The sequence below is a fragment of the Pieris napi genome, chromosome 11 (assembly GCF_905475465.1).
Source record: "Pieris napi chromosome 11, ilPieNapi1.2, whole genome shotgun sequence".
NCBI classification, from domain to species: Eukaryota; Metazoa; Arthropoda; class Insecta; order Lepidoptera; family Pieridae; genus Pieris; species Pieris napi.
The window spans coordinates 10,913,822-10,937,664 of NC_062244.1; the positions used below are offsets into that span (position 1 = coordinate 10,913,822).

Here is a 23,843-nt window from a genome sequence, read left to right on the forward strand (position 1 = left end):
TAACATTACTGTAGATTTTAAGTAAAATATAAGCAAAGTTAAAACAGTTAAAAAAGTCTTGAAAGATGATTTCGTCAGACCAAAAGCATATTCATGTAAACTCCAACAAACGAGGCTTAACCAACATTGTCAGAATATTGTATTCTTATCTCGACTTCGCACATAAAACTTGTGTAGCGTCGCTGACATCCTCGACACACTACTTAAGTATTTTAACTGCCTTACTTACGACTTTAATTTTAGATAAGTTATTTTTAGTAGTTCTTACTAATTTAATGAAACAACTCAAGAGGCTTTTCAACGCACTAAAAATATATTAATATGTACAGTAATCTCCCCTATATAGCGGTTTCGTATTACGTGATTTCCGTCGCCCATAAAACGCGGTATTTGCGCCTTATAACGCGGAAGTTCTATTTCTTTAGTGTCAATCTTATAATTATTTGTCAAGTCCATAATTAGTTTTGCGTATGTTTTAACCTGTTTAAATTGTGTTGTTATAAAATTAAACTAAATTACTTTAATTAATTCGTGTTCCTAGTTTTTAAATTGTTAAAAGATTATCCTACCGCGTTATATCTTATTACTGTACTTTGTAGCTGCTCTTTGAAGTAATTGCTAACCAATTCAATCAAGAAAAGAGAAAGAGAAATTCTCAGGCCTATTGGCTATACAAGTGACCATAGGCGCGGTATTACTAGAAAGGTGTGAGGTGAATCCCTGCGTGTTTGTCCCCTGTTCTATAGAAAATGACCGCCAAACATATACAAACTTTTCCGTTTCAAACAATGTCTCTAACTAAAACTATATACGTCGAATCAAATTATTTTGTTGGACACTTGTGATATCCCCTGAGCCATTCGCATTCGGATTAGTTTGTTGTTGCGACTGTTTGCATTCGACACACAACCTCCAAAGTTGCAGAATTAATATGTATATCATTAGATCGACAATAATACCACGAAAGCGAATTAGATGAATCAAAATATTTTTTTTTATAAATGAGTAAAATTAATATTTCTTTTTAACATCATATGCATATTTCTATGTTATCAGAGATCAGATATTCAACCTAAGATATTTTTTATAACAGTGGGCAAACGGCTCTTTTCTTGAAGGACCCTAAGTTCAATTAGTTCAGAAATACTTCAGTGGGTTATTGGATCCACATAGCGGGTGCGCGGCAAAAACTGCCTTAAAAACGCTCAATTGTGGAACGACGGACGTCGAGGTGATACGGGTGGAATTTCGTATTCTGCCTTAACGTCCGATGATGATACTGAGATAGCGTGGAAGTATATTTTTGCTATTATACATGTAGAATTTTCAGTAGATTTACCTTAGAATGGATGAATGTTTGCTGTTTTAGGGTGAGAGAACATTCACTAGGGATATACTATTATCCTTCTGAGAATACAATAACAAACTATACGATGTAATATCTTCCCTATAATAGAACTAAGTTTCTATATTAAATATATTCTTCAGGAAGAGCAACTTTATCTTCAATAGCACCCACTCTCAATTTTCAAGGCACTAAGATAATAGGTGTAATTTAATAATACGGGAAGAAAATGCAAACAAAGTTAACGCCTTATAAAAATGTATTGTTTAGAAGCATTTTCTATAAAAGAAACAAGAGCGCTCATTGCAGAAAAATTATGGAAAATAATTTCTTATTAGTTACCTCTTGGAAATTCACTGAAATATTGTTGTTAAGTTTCCAAGCTACATTGAAAAGTTTGCAAAATGTTTATTCAACGTTGGATAATATTAATTATATAATGAGCAAACAGTGAAAACTGTATTTGTATTATAGTCAGGTATAGTCAATGATCTGTGCACGCCATAGATTTTTAGTCTATGACATGAGTCTGGTTTTCTTCAGAACAAGTGAAAATTGCGGACAAAGAAAGCGAAATCCGTTGGTGGAGAGCCGGATTTGTAAAAAAGCAACATCTGGAGGCTGAAAGTTGCACCTGTAGACTATAAAACTTATGTTTATATAAGAGACTGTGCGGCGTCTATCTCTACTATCCTTTAATGTACCCAACATTGTCTTAGGGATGATTGGGTACAATAAATTGGAAACCAGACGGGACTTACAGTTGGCCTACTATGTACTGAAAGTCTTGAGGGTAGTGTACAACCCTAGTGTGCTCCAAGAACTCAGATTCTTTGTACCTATGGGATATGTGCGAAGGCCAAGGTTGTTTGCGATATCAAGGGCCTGAACCAGTCTGTTTCACAGATCCCCGTTATCAAAGACGTTGCGCCTACTGAAGGCTGTCTCCGACACTATCGACATATTTATATGTTAGCAAAGTGAATTCACAGTAGCTATATTATATATTATGTGTTTAATATTATATTGTACTTTATTTTTTCTCAAAATTGTCGTATTGGCATAGTCTATAATGTATGTATTTCTGTAATGAAAAAAAATAAGAAAAAAATAATAACTTCATAACTATTCTCAGTGTATATAAACACATACTATATGAATCTATGTACTAAGCACTTTTCTTTGATTATTGTTATTTTGTGTGTTTATGTGTGTGTGTGTTTTTGTTAGTAATAAATGTTATGTATGTGTCTATGTCTAAGCATATATCATATATATATTACGATCTAAATTATTCACTGCGACAGTATTTCTGTAGTACATCAATACTTTTTATTCCCACAGCTTTATGATGATAAATCAAAGGCGAATCTTTGAAATATGGCTACGCTATTTTATTAGCGCGGTACGCATTAATTAAACATGCTAATAAAATTCATTACTACGGGCAGTTTCATTCATCAGTTATGCAAATGAGAGGTAAATAAAGAATGAAACGACCAACCAGGGACCCGTATTTCCTATATTCAATGGCCATTTCTTCCAAAACTTAGGCTTAAATTATAGGAATTACAAAAAAACAACAAACTCGGACAAGATTACACGACGAAAATTATTAATCAATTGTTAATCATTGATATTACCTAAGTAATTTCTTAACCCCCACCAACCCTGTCTGAAATCAACTGCCAGAGGTATTCCTGAAGACATTCAACTTAAGGTTCAAATAAGTATACCAATTCCTAAGAGACACGCAAATCGCGAGCCTTCTAGCATCATACCCTTGGGCGGTGATACCCTGTGAGAGTCCGGCCCGGTTAACACCTGTTCTATAAAAACTAATAGCTTTTACAGAGTATATGAGTTACCTGCTTCTTCTTCTATTTATACTAATACATAAAGATAAAGAGTTTGGTTGAACGCGCCAAGCTCAAGAGCTACCTGTTTGAATTAATATTTTTATATTGCTCTGTCATTTTATCGAGAAAGCCTTGAGGCTATACAACACGCTAATACCAATTGAAACGAATGAATAAAAACATTGCTTGTTGAGACTTTCCGATGCTCACATTTTTAATCTCTATTAAATCTGTTCCAAAACAATTATTTTCTTCCGAATTTGTTTAATCACATTATAAATACATACTTTATAACGAGCTATTTAATTTAAAGTAATGGTAAAAATGGATGCGGATAAAACCATAGGAAACAGCCAGTAAAAATATGATTCAAATTGAAATAGTAGTCTCAGTGCCGACAACACGTACGCTTTATCAAAACGATCAAACATTACTACCCTATCTGACACATGTAATAAATAACAGAATGCTCTGTTATTTATGGTTACCTATTACCATAGATACAAATGATAGACGGATAATGGTTGTGGGGGAAAGGCTTTCAGACGCATTAGTGCATAGGTGAGTAATTATTTTGGGTATGATAAAACACTGTATGAAACTTTGTTTATAAAAGAACAATATGTTAGAATCGATCAACAAAGGCAACATTATTACTACAGGCAATTTAAGTTGAAAGCGTATCATAATTTCTTTCACATTCATTATTCTTATTTGTTCAATTTATAACTTAATCTTTCGGCACGAATAAATGACCTTTATTATGTTTATTCATATTTAATTCCAAATTTTGGGAAGATAACTTTATTAGCTAAAATTCCTCAAAATCAAATAAGCTAGCAAGAATGATTTACATGTCGCATTACTTATTATCCATATTTTGTGACAGAACTAACACAGTTATTGGTCCAGATATCGGTGAAATGTAAGAAGCACTTTCACACCCATTAATCCAAATAAACGAGAAACAAAGAATTGTAAAACCTAACAGAAAGTAATTAAAACTTTTCCTTGAAATTGAGACGGTCATGTTGCAACTAAACTATTGATCGTATCAGCGGAAACGATACCACGGGAACTATTCCAAACTTAGTACAAGTTAAGCTGCAATCTAGTCTTAAAATAACTTATTTATGTCGACTAGCAGATACTTCAATAGGTAATTCGCCCAAACAACGTTATAATACGAAATCAATAGAATCGTACATCTTATATTATCTTTCCGTACTTTATTGTATATTGTGTTGACTAAATGGGAGTGAAACACAAATTAATTTTTGGATAAAATAATAAAAAAAAATTAACTTCTGGAGTCTAACGGGGCCTAGAGATCCTGTGCATTATCTGTGACTGTGGAGGCACGGCTGTGATTATCTGTGAAATATCCATATTCTCGTAGCATAATCAATTGTTTAATAGTTTTATTTTGTTTCTTGAAAATACTTCGTCTTTTAGTTAGAGTTGCATTGTACATTAATGATTTAAAAAAAAATCGTTTCACCATTTAGCCCTTAGAAGCTTTCAAATTTTTCCGCTCTAATTACGTGATGGCTTTATGTCGTCCGCGTACAGAATTTATAATTAATGAGGACAAAACGTTGATGCCCAAAACGCAAGGGCCATGCAAAAACGCAAGAAGCTTCGTCGTTATTTATTACTTTCGGCAAAGGTTCAACAAGAAAATGCGGAAAATAAGACATCCATGTCATGTCGGCCATTTGAAATTTTGCGGACCGTTGGTTTTTGCTCGTCGCGGTCGTTTTGGTGCATTCTCAAATGTTTTTGAATTGCCATCGGCCTCGAGACATTAGCATAGCCAAACTGTTTTTGTGTTTTATCTCTGCACTTCAATTAGCAACGGTAAATTCTAAACGGTTGTTAAAAATATTGAAGGAAATTATAACTCTCACACATTACCAACCACATTATATCTATTAAATCATTTATCAAGTAAATTGATATTTCCAACCTGTCTCGACTTCGTGCAGCTATAACTTTTTATATTTTTAAAATAAATATGGTGAGAGAAATTTTTATTTTTTATTATCATACACAATTACAAATCGTACCTCTTTTATTAGTAAAACAAAACATCACCTCATCATCAGAAACGAAACAAATAGAGTGACATATTAACGTATAATATTCAAATAATATGTAATATAAGGGAAAATATAATTAAAAATGTTTAAATGCCTGGCAGTATAATTATTTAATGAATCAGAATACATTAATTATTGCCCATTGGGTTTCAAAGGCGCAACTAAAGTTTGTACATAAATATTCAAGTCCGTTTGAGACATTGTGTAATAGCACATTTAAGGCCCAAATCGTGTCTACTATACCAAAATGTGTTACTTCAACATATTAAATTGTAAACAGTATTCCTCGCTATTCGGTTTAATTATTAACAGTCCACGAAACGATGAATCGGTAAAGTATTTAATTACAGATAATAACTGTGTCCGTCTAAATAAAAATCAGTGGCGCTACAATCTTTTTAGGTCTGGGTCTCAGATTTCTGTATTTGTGTCATGATCTTTTTTTTGTCAAACTAATAGGCAAGTATGTGATCAGCCTCCTGTGCCTGATACACACCGTCGACTTTTTGGGTCTAAGGCAAACCCTTTCCCTCACGATGTTTTCCTTCACCGTTCGAGAGCGATGCGCATAGAATGAAATTCCATTGGTACACAGGCGGGGATCGATTCTACGACCTCAGGGATGAGAGTCGCACGCTTAAGCCACTAGGCCAACACTGCTCGATCCGTCTAAATATGTTTTTAATATGACAACGATAAAATACGTATTGGTATTCCTTGATTAATTAATAGACAAATATATTCCCTCTCTCCCTCTAGTATTCTCCTTGTTTCCGACAGAATTCAGATATTTGAATACAATTAAGGCGCCATTTAAATGTTCTATGTACTATGTTAACCAAAGATCTTCAATACATTTAAAAAATGTTTTTAAGACATTCTACCATTTAACCAACAATCTTGCTTACGAAAGAATTCCATATATCAAGATGAACAGATACAAAATTTATAAGAATACTTATTCCCGCTCACATCAAAAATTTAATCAACTAAAATATTAAAACCACTCGAAAGTTCATGCTTGTATGTCAAAGTTCACGAAGCGCGACATTGCCACGATCGCTGCTCGGCTTAGTCGCTTATTATGAAACTGTGATATCTACGCTCGAAAAGCACAATGCTTTAAGACAAAGTTATAGTTTTCCACTGATTGAACGTGGTAGGACATTATTTTCAGCTTCATTTTCTTAAAAACCCCGGGTTTCATATATGAAATTGCTATTATATAAAAAAAACGTGTGTGTACTTATGTACACGCGTTAGAAGTTATACTTCTTTGGCGTAGCAAGATAAAAATCTTTTTCAAAACATTTATTCTACTTTGTAGAAAAAACGAAACTTACAATAGAAAAAAGTATTTAATACATTGAAAGTTTTATTATAACGCATTATATAGTTAAATACAGTTTACTAAAATATCACAAAAAAAAATTCTACATAATTAAAGAAATAGACATTTTTTATTTTAGCATGAAACTTGGAATCAATCGTAAAAATACAGCTTTAATAGTTGTATAAAAAAACTAAAAGTGACGGTGTGCGCGCACATTGTAAAAATTTACTCTCATAATTTTTCCCTAACGCGAACAAAACCCATTAGGTTCTAAAGTAATAGACTTGTAAGTCTAGGCCTAATAGGCAAGTAGGGGATCAGCCTGTGCCTGACATGTGGTCGACTTGCAGGGTTTAAGGGTTTTCTCACGATATTTTCCTTCACCGGAATAGACACATAGACAGAAAGTACACACCCGAGATTCGGACCTACGACCTCAGGGATGAAAGTCGCACTCTGAAGCCACGGACGAGCTCTGCTCCGCATACAAAGCATTTTATTACATTTATCAGCCATAAAACGTCGCTAACTCAGCGCAAAACGTAAAAGACCGCAAAGAAACCTAACGCAAAATTAATAATCAAACTGACTTAATTTCCCAAACGCAATAGTTGCATTGTAATAAACGAGTGGCAATTTGTAGTGTTCCGCTACTGTACAATAAACCACAACGGCACTGAATGTGCTTTACATTTGAGCATCACCGCGAAATTAGCCCGTGCTATCGTTTGTACACAGACCACAATGAATCGAACTAATTAGTTCAAACAAAACCATTTAATATTCACTCCTTTTCCAGACTCTATCAGATCGGTTTCTTTAATGTTAAGAAATGAACTGAAAAGCTAGAATTGAAAACTGCTTATAAAAATATTTAATTGGATTTAGGATTACCTCCTATAGATATTTGTCTTGATTTTTCGAATGTAATGCAAATATATATTGTATAAATAATATCGAATTTCGGCACGCTATATTGCTATTTTAGGTTAATGTGTAACGGAAATTTCGCGCAGTACGATTATTTGTATATATTTGTTTATTAATAAAAATCAATCATAACATTAAAAACTCTAATCAAGCAGACTGTATGAGATTTGTAGATCAATTTTCTTAAACACACTAAGACTTACGTAGGTTCTGGTGATAATATGCTCGTATCATTTAAAAATGACAATAATGAAACAAAAAATATTTTTACCACTTACCTTTGAGTCGCTAATCAGCCTTTAGTAGATTTACACAATTAACTATATTTTAAAAGAAACAGAATCAACACAATAATCACAACAAACAATGTTTAAACTAAACATAACCTATTTCGAACTCACATCAAAATTTGCAATGATTAACTAAAAGAAATTCTTTGAAATTAAAACAACATGAAATAAATCATTAAGAACAGCGTAATTTAAGTGTTATTTGAATTTAATAATTTTTAATAAACAATGCGACGCTTCACGCATAGACTTTGCGGTTGTCATGTCAGACTGTCAATTGTCGGTAGCCATTGTTTTTGCACATGCGCATTGTGAGATTTCATTCAATATCCGACGTTTTGCGCAGTAAGTTCACGCATATATTCAAGGCGGCTGATTTATTTATCAGTAGTATAGTATGTTTACTATTTGTAAAAAGTTTTTAATATTACGTTTTTATAAGAATATTTTTGTATGATAAGAAGTACCTACTTTCGAAATTCCCGTCCCATATTCCCCATATTTGATGTTAAGTAGGTATTCGTGTGGTGAAAACAAATGGAAAAATCTAAGAATCCTTTACAATGGATATCTGTATTAGAGTACAAGTTAAAAAAGTATTCATTACAAAAATAAGATATCTAAAGAATCAAATTTATAACAATATCAAAAAGAGGTAAAGTTTGTGAGGTTGTAGGATCTCTGGATCTACCGGGTATATAAGTCGAAAAACTTAAAGTTTTTTTCGTGGTAGTTGGATTTGCAAAGTCGGAAAAAAACCCGTTGAACGAAAACATTTCTTACGAACGCTGCCTTAATGCCGAGACTCGAGAGATATATAATTGAGTTCTAGAGAAAAGTTGTAGTGCTGGATAATTTCTACAAAAATTCAACGATAGCATATTATTATGTCTACTTATATATTATACAAAAACAAGTCCTCCGCAGAGCTTGTATGCTCTGCACGGAATTTATTGCCGTTTTCATAGATATCTAGAATGATTCATGGGTTTAGGTATGTAATTTTTCAAGGTGTAAACCCGGGACTATAAAACTTTATGAATTTACATACGACGTAACTTAGCCTGTCGTAACAAAACACATAACACAACCTTTTGCGTTAATAAACCCTCGTTTCGCATAAAGCTAAAACATTTTGCCCTAAAATCATCTAACTTAAACCACTTAAAGCCCTTGTAATCTAATAAAACTGGCTTAAGCCCTGCAGGTAACCAGGAAAGTGACTTATGGTAAAACTTTTTGAACTAGCCCGTTGACGATACTGTCTTAAGTTTTAATTAAATTTTGTGAAGCTCACTTTTTTCATCCAGGGAAACATTTATTTAATTAACGAAATATATTGTTAAAGTCTGAAAATATTAAAGTTACCAAAGGATTTTCTGCGTTAGAAACAGGAATTGTTGACGTTATAATATGAATTAAAAAGTAGCTTTATACGTGCTATAGAACATTACCAACGCTACTGTAGTTATTTTTATCTTATACATACAAACAAACAAATTGGATGTTAAGCAGAGTACCTTTAACCAATAATAATATAGGTATATATATTTTTTTTTAGACAATTCACACCATTTGACCTAGTCCCATGCTAAGCTGGTGAAGCTTGTGTTATGGGTACTAGGCAACGGATATATGTACATACATATTATATATAAATAGACATATAAATACATATTTAAACACCCAAGACCTAAGCACAACACCAAATGCTCATCACATCGATGTTTGTCTCAGCCGGGGTTCGAACCTGGGACCCATGGATTCGCAGTCAGGGGTACTAACCACTAGACCAATGAGACGTCATATGAAACATAAATTCATTAATTGAAATGAAGATTGAATTAACAAGCAAATATACATTTACGAAATTAAACACATCTCAATTACACGGTGTTCAAGTACCGCGCTGTACTAGAGAACATATTACTAATGCATCTTGTCCAAGATACTATTGGTTTAAGAAGTTTACATATTATATTTTGGTAGGGGAGCCCAAGAGGGGATTTCGGGATTTACTAAAGCGCGGCAGATTAATATATAGGGGGATACCTTGTACCCGGTTAAGTACCTCCACAAAATATGAGGCCCATATCTAAGGCCGCCCGTGAAGGAGACAGGATCAGATTAGTAAAAAAAAATTGACCATCAGAAATTCCCAAGCGCGTCAGATTAAGGTAGGGTGAGTTAATAACATCCTAAAAAGTGTATATTCCACTAATCTGACAATTTGAGAGTGACGGAAAAAAAGGGGAGGGCAACAAAGTTGTAAAAAAAAAACGTCATCTCGACATTCTCGAGCATAGCTAATTTTTATTTTATTTTGGAGGAAATAATTCAAGAATAATGAAAAATATATAATCTGACGATTTCCGCAAGCCGAAATAACAAAAATTCGTCGATAAAGTTAAATGCGTGCAGCTGCGTGATGCCTACATTTCCTTAAACCGATCGGAATCTACTAAACGGCGTTCAAAATATCAAAATTACAAAATTACATTTCATGTGAATTTGAACCGATTCGGACCGATAGATTTTGAGAAATTTTGAAAAATCTTAAAAAAATAAGATATATGTTTTTTTTTAAAGCGGTTTCTTTATCGATCAACTTCAAAAACTACTCCGCCTTTGAGCTTGAAAAACCACGTCGATCGCCACCAAGCTGGTCAAAAGCGGTTGATTAGTTCGAGAGATATCGTGAACGAAAGAAACCCGAAAAAGTGTTTTTCCGGGATTACTCCGAAATTTGTGGTTCGATCAATTAAAATTGCAAAATTACTTATGAGGATGATACAACTGCGTCGAATGCCGCCAACCGCGTGAAAATTGCTTGAACCATTCAAAAGTTATTGCGGTTTGAAAATTCCAAAAATAGTGTTCTATGAAACTTCTATCAGACTTTCGAGCTGGGAGAGCTCAAATGCATAGAAATATTATTTCTTTGAACTCAGCGAGCTCAAAATATCAATTTTAAGCACCCAGGAATGGAATTAGCGGGAAGTTTCAGGGATGGCCCTTTAGGTGAACCGTTTTTCTAAATTTTTTTTGTCAGATCAGGCGAACCCCTCTAGATAACCGTCAGATTAACGTTTAGAACATAAAGATGAACCACATATATCTTAATCTGACGCGCTTGAGTATTTCAAAATTGCGATTTTTTTTTGCAAATTATGAAAATGGCCGTGGGATTGCGTCCCATCGAAATCGTCAGATTAGTGAATGAGAGATTTTTTTTGGTGCACTTAACACTCCCTTAGAAAATCTGACGCGCTCGATAATTTTTATTTTTTTTTCATTTTCAACACTTCAATACAACCACCCGCATCATGCAAACGATCAGATTAACATACGTACATTATTAAAAATACGTAGGGCATAGATGCTATCAATATCTGACGCGCTCGAGGATGTCCATGCAACAGTTTTTTTTTTACATATTTAACTATCTATAGCCGCTTTCCCCACCGATGAAAAGGAATTTATCATATAACATTTTTTTCTTCTTATTATCTAAGCTTTACATCCCAATAGGTCTCTACGACGCTCGAGTAAATCCCCATTTAGCATCGTGGGCTCCCCTACCATTTTTATAACTGTATAATATTATAGTATAATATAACTTTTTTAATATTGTAGTAATATGTCGGGAGCAAATATTGGTATTATCAATGAACAATGTCAGAACATCAGTTTGTTGAACCCGTTAACTCCATTTTCGTATACTTATTTTTTCATTACTGCTGCTTAATTACTAATCAAAATAATAAATTACAATTCTACAACCAATTTGTGTATTCAGATAAAGAGACATCCGTTGCCATTCAAGCTGTATTGCAGGCAAAGCGTTGGGACAGTTATGACTCAAAGCGAAGTATGGAATCTATCCGGAAGTAAGTAGGTAAAGTAATAAAAATGTAATGTGAAATGTCGCATGATGTCCAGACACGATTTTTCTCACCGTACGATATCGTAGTTCATATTATGGGCTTTAATAAAAAAATAAACAATAAAAACTTGACAATACAACAAGGACTGATGTGACGTTTTTGTTTCGAAACTCACTTCAGATTGGTTTACCCGCGGAGTATATTTCCGTAGTAGAGGTAGATTGGAGACAAGACAGCGTGGAATTGCTTAACTATACATAGATGAAACCTGGAGTAAAAATCATTTGTATTATTATGATTAAAAAATATTATTGATTGATATATGGCCATGATGAATTAGGGCTAGTCGACAAAAGAGAACTGTCCATTATTTCCTTTGGTAAAGTTACGTAATTTGACAAGGATTTTACAGTGGGGGGATAGCATCTGGCGGGTGACAAAGACAAAACGACGGCCTGTTCCATTTGTTTCTGAATGGTCATAACGACTTTAGCCTAACACACGCGACATCATAGTTTTGTTTGTCTGTCGTTACATTCTCACCCCCCAGATCATCCCCCCCCCCTCTTCCCTCTTACGTCGCATTTCACGTGTCGGCAACTATCTTTCCCTATTGCTATATGCTTCAGTTCTCTGAAATATTAATCAGAATGCCAGAAAAAGTTACTATTGAATTTATAAATTCTAGACATTATCTAACACTTAGTACAACGGAAATAAGCTGAAAAAACTTGAAACGCAATTTGTTCCAAAGTTAGATTGAAGACGGCGGAAATAAACTGATTTCAATCAGGATATTTTCAGTCAGACGAATTTCCCGATTTCACCATTCGCAAATGTGTATCGGAGATTTGCCGTAAAGTTTTTAATAAATACAATTGATTTACAAATACAATTATTGATGTCTACTGCGGCTTAATGTGACATTCACCGGATTTGATTTTGGAGATAGATAGAATGCTGTTGTCCTCTCCATGCGCCAGTTGGGAGCTTATAATAATAAAAAAACACTACTACAATATCACACAGGAAAAAGGTCCATTGATGTTTGCAGGGTTTGAACGCACAACAAATTTTTACTTTATTGATATTTCAATCGATGGATCGTGTTTATAAAATATCTTTGAATTCGACCGTTCGAATTTTGACATTTATCAATCTAAATTTGCGAAAATCTGGATTGAAAATAATTTTAGATCGTATATAGAAAGCGGCCGTAAGGATGAAGTACACATTTTTTTGGTTTTAACGCATAAATTTTTATAAAAACGTAACGAAAGACTTTATTTTATACTTTTTAAAATGTGTATAAAATAAAATGTTTCGATAAATATGTAGGTATTATTTAAATGGAGGGGTAATTATTTAATCAATCTGTTTAATACTCACGTAGTCAATTGTTTCTTTGTAATTAAATATAATGCTAACTTGAACCAGAGACTAATTACTGGTCATTGATTAAATCTCACCTAAAACCATAGGTAGTTTCAGCAGACAGACGCTCTAAATACGCTCTGAAATAAAGCTCTAAATATACTCTGAAACAAATGTAGTATTCATAGGTGGATTTACCAGCAGACTGAGTAGGCTGGAGCTTAGGGCGGCAAATTTGGGGTCCAAATTTTTATCTAGCTACCTAATAGAAATCAAACTGGTTTAAACGTTTTCTAAAGTTTTTCAGATCTTCACTAAATGTTGTTGATGACTTTCACCTCTCACTTGTCATTGTTAATTTGGTGTAGCAAAATTCCATATTTTAAAGTAATCCACCTCTGCGCCGTCAGCTCACAGTAAGAGTACCATTGCAGAACAGGTCCCCTCTTCCCTCTATCCACATATTATACTGTTAGCGGACTAACGCCATCTTGTAGCAGAAACCTATATAAAGCGTGGTAACACCGGCGTTGACTCACTTTTATTTCGAGACTTCGTGCGGAACGGACTTGTTACTAACCTAACCTCAGTAGATTTTAAAAGTCTAAAGTACCTACGTCCTACACGTTCTAATCTTTTTTTGTTACCTAATAATACAATGTACATGTCAGTTCTACTACTGGTTGGAGGCTTCGAACTGAATGGTTTGTGTATAATCTGAGCTCAAAAATCACAGCCAATTTTTTTTCAATTTCAACGAAATTTTTCGATTGTAAAAATAATCTAGGGCATGGCAATTGTAAAGGCGAGGACTGCAGAAACTTCATCACCTTGAAAATTCATTCATTCTTCAACCGAGTAGTAGCTTTGACCTAATACAGCTAACGGATCGAGTAAAATAAAAGTCATACAAAAACTTTATAATTCAAGAGTTGATTGAAAAGGAACTAATTACTCTCATTAGCTATGAAGGCTGTTGGCGACGGGACAATATTTGTCCTGCCGTACTGCAAACACTGTTGGGCTGCAATGAACCCATTATAAATGAGAGTACTCAATTAAAATTCTATGAGGTTTATATTCATTGTAAAAGATATACTATTGTTTAAAAATTCTATAATTTTATTATCCTGTGAATTTTTCTTGCTCTCGATGTTGAACGAGCAACTTTTATTCTTCAGGTTCGACCTCTGCCTATGCATTTTTAATGTGCGCATTTAACACTCGCTGGTTCAAAGGAAACATCGTGAGAAAACCAGCAAGCCTTAGAAACAAAAAGTCGACGGCATGTGCTTTGCCTATTAGAAACAGAAAAAACAGACATGATATCTGAAGCAAAGAACGATCGTTTCTTGTTTAAACATCGAAAATGTTGAACTCCTTGCCGCAATCCTCTTCTAAATCTAAATCTTTAATCCTGCTTGGCGAGTGTAACATGGGCTCCCTAAGGGCAACATCCCTTACAAACATATGTCGGAGCAATGGCGTTACTGTCAGTCAACAATGAATATATCTTATAAATTACAACGTCAAACCGTTGACAGCTATTGCTCTGACATATATAATAAATAGCATCTGGTGGTGTTACGGCCAAATATCTGTATAAAAAAAGTGCGTGTACTTATATACGCGCGTAAGAAGTTATACTTCCTTGGCATTATTAAAAATAGTTTTTGATTGCATGCAAATAATTAATTACAATTAAATAATCATAGACTGGAAAAGGAGTCATTAGAGTCAATAAAGTTCAGTTTACATTTGAAAAATTAAATGAATAAATATTTATTATTATTTTCGAATATTAATTAGTATTGATTTAAATATTCAATTTAAATCACTTCTGATTATAATTCAGACGCACATATAAAATTCGCACTTGTATATTGAAAACACGTTTTTTAAATGTAGAAACTCATAGCATGTGGATAAATATTATAAATATAAATACGCAGTGAACAGAGAACTTTATTCTGTTAATTTTGTGTCACTGTGCGCGCGCATCGTAAAATTTCACTATCATCAATTTTTCATAACGCGCCTAAAGAAGTATAACTTCTCAAGACGATAGGGCTTTTTGACAGATACTTAAATATGTGATCTCTGTCTCTACCTATATAATATATACAAGTCGAATACTTTTGATAAAGCTTTGAACGATACAATTACATAATTAAATTAATAACCTCGTTCCGAAATTTTGTGTGGCACTTTGTTTTAAATTCATTGTGATGTCGACATTGCGTGATGTGAACATTTTTCGGAATATAAATTGGTGAATCATTAAAAATAGTGTTTTTATTATCAGATCAAACTGAAATATTAATATTATTTCACCACCTGGGGAGACCATTTCTTTAATTGACAATAATTGTTATTTAATTACATGTAGGGCTGCCTACATAATATTCATATCACGTAACTTAGTAAATTAATTTAGTTAATTCGTTTTTTCTTTAAAAACTGTCGATCATTTGAAATCCACTGAATTCAGTTGAAAAGATATCGGAGTTAAAAATAAAAGTATAGAAATTTTTGATAACCTTTTATTGCTCCATTAAAAGGGGCGACTAGAGGTAACATTAATATTATAGGCAGTGTCTAATGGTTTAACAGTTATTAACTAATTTACAAAGGCTTGGCAACGGATTTTGGTGCGTGGGTTGCGATGTATTCAAGAGCTCTCAAGATGTAGTCTGGTACTGGGACTGGGGTTGGGAGATGGGCACCCTGAAACAATAGAATTACAGTTAGTATTGTGAACACAAAAAATCTTCCAGACGAAAACTATAACGTTTATAGTTAAGCTTAAACTAAACCGTGAACGGTATTACTCGTAAATTACTCGTATTGTGAAGTATCAATACAACTATATTACAATTAGACTCCTATTTGATAATCTAGCTATTCCTAAGCACATTTGTAATAGCCATACAATGCTGTATGTACGAACTGGAATGTCAACTTTGCAATCCACGTGGGCGAATCATCTTTATTGCATAATCAATAGCTTAAGTTACCTTGGATGCGAATTAAAAGATTTATATTCTTTGACGTCATTTAGTATTTCGGCTACTACATGACCTGGGTGTTAAACGCAATCGTATGAACTGTGTACCCTTTAAATAAATTTTGCTATAGTTAATTTCACTATAGTAACACAATACTTACAGTGGGCTGGTATCCGTTCTCGTTAGCGACGTAGTTTACAGCGTATACTTGACCGTCAGGGCCGGTGTATGAGTTTGATCCTTGAGTTTCAATAGCTTCGTTCTCCTGTAGAAACAAAACATTATTATCCGCTATTTGTGTAAACTGAATTTTGATATCAAAGTTTTGATAATAGTTGTCAAAATAGGTTTTTGTATAATAAACTTAATATTATGAAAATCTCTGTACGTAAAATATTTTTTTCATTTTTCTTAATTTACCTTTAAAAATACTTGAGAAATTCCTAAAAATGCAAGAAGTGGAAATACTTAAATAAAAAGCTTGGCAAGTGAAATATTTTTTATTTATAGGATTTTTAAAATGTAAGGTAGATATATATGAGATAGATATGCCAACTGAAGGATATGTTTTTATAATAAATTATTTCCTAATCACCTATAAATATTAATGTTATTAATTAATGTCAAACGAACAGGATTGTCTACATAACATTCCGATCATCTATAAGGTCACGATGACACGCGGTAATAAAGTGAATTTTTAACCTGACCCGGCCTTCAACAAAATACCAAGGTCAAGTTTTTATATTCATTAACATTTAAATATTTCGGAACATTGCGTAGAGCGAAGATGTGATGTGATTTAAATGTTAACGTTAGGAGATTTGTTAAGTGCTTTTTTGTGCGCGAACCTAAATGTCTTAACGAAAATTTGATTGGGACTTTTGTTTTACTAGATTTATTAGGAGCGCTAAACAATAAAAGCCTTTTTTGACTATTAAATGATTCTTATTTACTCACGCATAAATTGGCGGGTTTTCTAGAATATTTCGTAAAATTACTGGCTTATATATTTTAACTAATAAGGAGCTTAGTTTTATTAATCAGAAGATAATAGTTACTTATTTTATATTTTTTCCTCTAAATTATAAAATGTATGATATTTAAATCAGCTTATTTTTTTAACGGGTCTCTCCTACAGGACGTCAAACTGTGTCTGTCAATATCTCAAAAGGAGCTCATCCAAATAGATCAAAATCCGTCAAAGTTTAATACTCACGAGACCAGCGTTCTTCAGTACTCCACTCTCTTGGGCCTTGATGCCGTTGCTGGTCTCGTAACCGTATTTGTACTGGTCTGGGAAGACATCAGCATCTTGGCTAACGATTTGGGCGTCAGTGTCGATGTTGCGGACGATGTGGGACACATCGGCGGCGGCTAAGGCCACGAAGGCGAGGATGGCTACGAAGGATTTCTGGAAAATAATTTATTTATTAACTTAGTATTATAGAGTACGTTATTTAATAACGCTAGGTACTCTCGATTTGGACTCTGGATTTCCAGTTGATATAAGAGAATGAATGATGAGAGTCTAGTGGCTTCAGCGTGCGACTCTCATCCCTAAGGTTGTAGGTTCGATCCCCGGCTTTAAAATTTTAAAATTAGCTCGAACGGTGAAGGTAAACATCGTGATGAAACCGACATGTCTTAGGCCCAAAAAAAAAGTCTACGGCGTGAGTCAAGCACATGAGGCTGATCACCTACTTGCATATTGGATAAAAAAAATAATGTTGAAACAGATTCAGAAATCTGAGGCCCAGACCTAAAGAGGTTGTAGCGCCACTGATTATTATTATATTATATAAGAGAGTGATAAAATCTTTACAGAAAATGCTGATGAATGTGTGAAATTCATTATTAAAGTTCAATATTTAATGAATTTTCAAAATGTTTTTGTAAATTTAAGAAAATCAAATATTAAAAATAAAAAAAGCTAAAAAGTTAGTAAAATTTTTGAGACATATTATTCAGTTAAAATTAAAAGTTTATAAGGAATAAAATAATAATAATAATTAATTGTTAAAAAATCGATGAAATAAAATGTTGATGCGTTTGCTTACCATGGTATGTGTCAAGTTAACAGGCAATGTCAAACTATGATTGTAAGATAAATGTGCCGCGTTTTATACCCGACCGAGATGATTCGATTATGGCTAAGTATCGTAATTTGCATTATTTTGCAAGAAAGAATTTGATTTTGGATGTTACAAGGTGAACGCGATATTGGTATTTCGGATGCTACCCGCCGCGACTACTGGTCTTAATAATAATTCATATTAAATAAAAATTAAAGTTTCTAAGAAAATTTAATATTGGTTTTAGGTAATTGGATAGTAAATCGAGAATCGCCATGCTTGTAAATAAAGAAAATTCGCCAGGAAATGCGGCCAGTATTAATGGTACCTACGCTGCCACAGGGACTAATTAAATTTGTTAACATGTTCAATTTATCATGGTTAATTATTATTATTAGTCTGTAGGTTAAGAATGTTGTGAATACTGTATATTTGTGTGTAGGAAATAAATATCTACGGAATAAAAAAATAGTGTTATATACGCCATGCACGTGTATTGGCGAAAGAGAAGTAAAATTTTGAAAGGTACGTAGATTCCCGCCCTACAAGCTTTAACAATTACATTTATTAATTGAGTATATAGCTTTTTTACTTTTACTCCTATACAAATAATAGTTAAAATAATGACGTAAAATGAATCATAGTAATTTGTGTGAAATATCTACTTTTAACACGAAATCTATGTATGTAGCTTTCGTCCTTCATAGCAGTTTATGAAAACCTATCCATCACATAAGTATAGCAATACTGAGAAATATTGTGACTACCGGACCAGAGGAGCTGAACCACACCCAAATAATCCAATAGTGTTTCCAACGTGGGGCCCGCGCCCCACTTGGGGCAATTTGATTGTTAAGCGGGGTTTAATTTCAGTTTTTCATTATGTTTTTAAAATCCAATTACTGTTTAGTCATCAATTCTCTTTTAAATAAAATTATACATGTGATATGGGGGGCATAATAATTTTAGAAAGGCTAACTGGGCACGGCACAAAAAAGGGTTCGGAGATACTTGAATTGATAATTGGTTTTTGAGGCTTAATGTTCGTTGAATTACGAAACAATATAATATTATAAACACGTAAAATCTAGAGATAGAATCCTAATAATGACACATTACATTACACAATACACAACCATTGTAAAGTGCTTAAACACCAATCATCCATTAATACCACAAAAGTCATAAAAATAGAATGGGGGTGTTAGTTTTTTGAGGGCATCAAGACAGGGTACTCATGATTTACTGGCTATAGGTCGTACATTCATAGAGGGCACCCTAAAAAGAGGCGAATAGACGAAAAAAAAAAGAAAAAGATAAAGATAAATTCCATATTTGGAAAAGCTGGAGGAGGCCTTTACCCGTGAAGGGGTTCCGATCAATGGTGAAGGAAGTTAGGATATTAGAATAACAAGAAAAATATATAACAAATCTAAAGTGTATATTCTAAATTTGTAAAGATTGGAAATAAATGGGTTTAATTATTCTTATTATGTCGTGCATTACATAACTTTTATATAAAATATTGTTCTTATTTTTTTTGAAGTTTAATTATTAAATTATTAATGTAGATAGCTTTATTAAAAAGTTATTAATAAAGCTATCTAAAATACAATTTATAATTGTGTCTACAATTGCGTGAGTTAATATAATCGCATTTTTTATAAATGAAGTATCGTTAACTGGCGGGGCAAACAATTCACCTTCATTCATCGATTCGAGTTTCCTTTGCCTCAACACGGAATCTAAATTTCCAAAACCTGGGAATCGAACTAAGGGATTCCAGTTAAGCTTCTTAGCACGGCACGGCAAATTTAAAAGGATTTTATTCTCTGTAGTAATTTATAGTCATATCAGGTGTCAAATAATCCATTTATGGTGGTTTATTTCGCAAGGTGTTCTTCCAAATCGTTTTATCGTATAAAACACTTTTTGACCTTAAAACACCTTGCGAAACACTTTTTGATTTTTATGATCCAAAAAATATATTTCCAAATATTATAAATGGTAAATGTATGCGAAATATAAGTAAATTTTTGTTTGTTTTATTGTCAAAATTGCTAGACAATAAAGGTTTTTTACTAATTATTTTTCTAATGTTTATAATAGACTTTACTGTCTGACCTACTGCTAGTAGAGTTTTTTATGTTTTTTCCAAATCTCAAACTAGAATAAAATCTTAATCAATTTCAAATTTGATTTTTGTGTTGACCTTTTATTGTCTACATGATATCTCTTTTTATATATCCTTCAACATATTTTTTATCTCATTAGTTTCATATATCCGTTAAGTTTCCTTGTAGCGATGAATATATTCCAATATTAGAAATAATAATTTGAATAATTATGAATTCCATGAACGTTATAAATTTAATAGCGTTAAACGGGTTTAATTTTTAAATTTTTGTGTCTCTAGATATTAGATAACACAACAAGGTCGAACTCTTTTAAAATGCCTTCTACTCGTATGTTCACGTGTTATGGATTTATATTTAATAAATAAAAAAAAATATTTATTTTATTTCTTACAGCTTATAAAACAAGAAGTTAGATTAGATTAAGTTAGTTCACTTACATACAATTATTAGTTTTGTTAGTAATTAAGTTTGGATACTAAATTTACTTGTGTTAGTTTTTCCTCAAGCCTATACTATTAAATTATTATTCTTCATTAACACACAATATAAGTCTTTCCTAAAACTTCGATTTTGTTCCCTTTGGAGTAGAGACTCTTGGTCCGTGGGGTTCAAGTGCACAGGCGCTTGTTAAAGATTTAAGTTGGCGCCTAGTAGCGCCTAGACCCCAGAGCTGGCACTTTCCTGGCTCAACGAATAAGTATCGCAATACAGCGAGGAAATGCTGCCGAGGAATTTTCTATTTCAAATTAATTATCACTCAACGATTAAATCATATAGTGCAGTGGAGCCTGCAAATTGATTCGTCCGTAAACTTACCCATTGTATAATAAATTTGACATAATGACTATGTAACTATAAGAAATACCGGTTTTGTAGGTCATAAAGGAACGATCTTATGCCGAAGCGTTTTTAATAAAAGCTTTATTTCGATATCCCGAACATAACTGCGATTTTTGTAGTGGTCTATATTTTTAATAACATAAACACTGCCACAGGGACCAAACTTTTTTAAATAGTTCGAATTTTCTATTTCAAATTAATTATCACTTAACGATTAAATCATATAGTGTGGTGGGACCTGCAAATTGATTCTTGCGTAAACTTACCCATTGTATAATAAATTAGACATAATGATTATGTAAATATAAGAAATACTGGTTTAAAGGATAGGTAGGTATAGGATAGATTATAAAGGAGCGATCTCATGCCAAAGTGTTTTTGAAGCTTTGTTTCGATATCCCGAATATAATTGCGATTTTTGTAGTCTATATTTTTAATAACATTAGTTACTTGCTGTAACAGTAGGTAAAATCAAGTTGTTCTTCTTTTTAGAAATAAATTTTAAATAAGTTAAATTATATTGTAGCCGTTTTTAATTGTTATGAAAATATTCATCACGACTGCATGATACAAGTTGCATCATACAACTTTTTCCAAAATAATTTCGGAATATTTTAAAAACGCTCCCTGATATCCATCATTTACTAACGACCGCGTCGTGCTGAATACAAGTAGTGATTGTATGAAAATTTTGTACGTTAACCATCATTTGGATGCAGACAGGTTCTTGTCATTAGAAAAGCTTTTGATGCAGCAATGCATTCATTCTGATGATCAGTTACGATGTAATAACTTTTAATATAAATTACGTGTCACGTTGTTTGTGCGCTATGGACTCCTAAACTACCGAACCGATATCATTCAAATTTGCACACCGTGTGCCGTTTGATCTAACTTAAAAGATAGGATAGCTTACATCTCAATTTATACCCGCAATATTATTTTATTGCAAAGTATTTGTTTATTATTTGATAGTCACAATTCTAACAGATGGCGCTGTGTTGAAAGTACCAACGTTTCAAATAAGCTACAATTTAATGGCATTACCACCAAAAAAGCATGGTGGTCCCCATGACTGGTGTTCTCTCCTAACGTTTCCCTTGAATAGGTTACTACTATGTAATATAACTAAAACCTTAGCCTCAGCAACGCTTGGCCGGTCTGCTAGTAACTTTTAATTTTCTAAAATGTTTTCGAATCAATTCGACGTAGGTAGGTACCTTCAGAAACGAGCGTAATAATTAAAAGGCCCGGAACGCACTTGCGAGCCTTCTGGTAGTGTGTCTCTATGGGCACACTATCACTTAACATCACACCAACCCGTTTGCTGTATAAAAAAAACTTATAGTTTTAATCAGAGCTTTTTGTTCTTTGTGTAAAAACAGTAATTTTATTAAAGAAGGTTAATATAGACTAGCCTATACATTTATATATATGTATATACGATTTGGCACTTACCTGAACCTGACATATAAGTATCGTCTTTATTTACAGTCATTGTAGTTAGTACTTAGGTATTTCTACTTAATTTCATACTTTTTTGGCTTATACGTATATATACATTTCTTACGAAGATACCGGACTATCGACAGATAATTAGAAAATATTAAGAAATCAGCTTCGATGTAACTCACACACTGTTTGACTGTAGGTTAATTGTTTCTTTTTTCTATAAAGTATAATTTAATCTTTAGTTGTAAGATTTGCATTGTATTTATATCCACCTTGCACCTTTTTTATTTATAGTAGTTTTTTTTATTCTTCACAAATAATTATCAAATCAATGTATACAAAATATTGTAAAAACTATTTTGAAAGAGTAAGTATATGGAGTTTCTTGTCCATTCTTCTCCATATGAAGCTACCATTAGGAAGGGCCAACTGTATAATGTAATTTGTATGTCCAAAAATTTAATAAGTGAGAAATTTCAGATTCGTAATTCCCTAAAAAATCTAAATAAGTTTAACTTTGACACTTCATCACTTCAACTTGAACACTTCATCAATTTTAAAATATAACGAGTTAGGAGTACGAAATAATTAATTTTAAAAAAATACCATAAAGCTGTTTTATTTCATAACACATACAATTAACATATCAAATGGGTGTTTTAAATCAGTTTTGTTAATACTTACTTAGTCTAGGTTAGTTATTGTTATTTCATGTCTTGGAGTATAAACCCCTTTTGGTTAAAAGCCTCCTACTGAACTTTCCATTTGGATCAGTTTATTGCTTCTTCCATTTCTCACCGGTTTTTTTATATACGAAATACCGCTAGCCCTTCCAAAGCGAGGTTTCGGCGGTTTATTTCCGGTATGTGTCTGGCAATATGGCCTGCCCATTTCCATTTAAGTTGAATGGCGTCAATAACGTTAGTAAGAGAAGTTCAAATAGCCCGTAAACTTAGACATAATCACAGCCCAACTTAATAACTATGGCATTCAATTTAAAAATATCTTCATTCTGACGTTATTGTTGCCGGGAATTGAACCCATGCGAAAAGCCTAAGTGAAAGGATATAAATTATTTCAAGAACTAACTCTCTTAAGATCTCTAAACTACTTATGTATCTCTTTCTAACACACCATACACACCATTTGACAGACAAAGATAAAAGATTCGTCTCTTCAATCATCATCAACCATTCACTGCTTGAATGGT

General features: G+C 33.0%; 1 protein-coding gene across 1 annotated transcript; it reads right to left on the reverse strand.

Moving 5' to 3' along the window:
• Window positions 1–15,649: 15,649 nt before the first annotated feature.
• Window positions 15,650–18,318, reverse strand: LOC125054234 (cuticle protein CP14.6-like). Its single transcript, XM_047656001.1, has 4 exons — window positions 18,189–18,318; window positions 17,348–17,542; window positions 16,289–16,393; window positions 15,650–15,847 (listed from the first exon to the last, which is right to left on the reverse strand). Exons 1-4 carry the CDS (start codon window positions 18,189–18,191, stop codon window positions 15,746–15,748), a joined length of 405 nt encoding a protein of 134 aa, XP_047511957.1. The 5' UTR covers window positions 18,192–18,318; the 3' UTR covers window positions 15,650–15,745.
• Window positions 18,319–23,843: the final 5,525 nt, after the last annotated feature.

Bases quoted from the DNA above. Each gene is read 5' to 3' on its own strand.
- LOC125054234 (XM_047656001.1), bottom strand. The intron at 16,394-17,347 runs GTGAGTATTAAA...TTGTTTCTACAG, and splicing joins TACTGAAGAACGCTGGTCTC to GAGAACGAAGCTATTGAAAC. The intron at 15,848-16,288 runs GTAAGTATTGTG...CTATTGTTTCAG, and splicing joins AGAACGGATACCAGCCCACT to GGTGCCCATCTCCCAACCCC.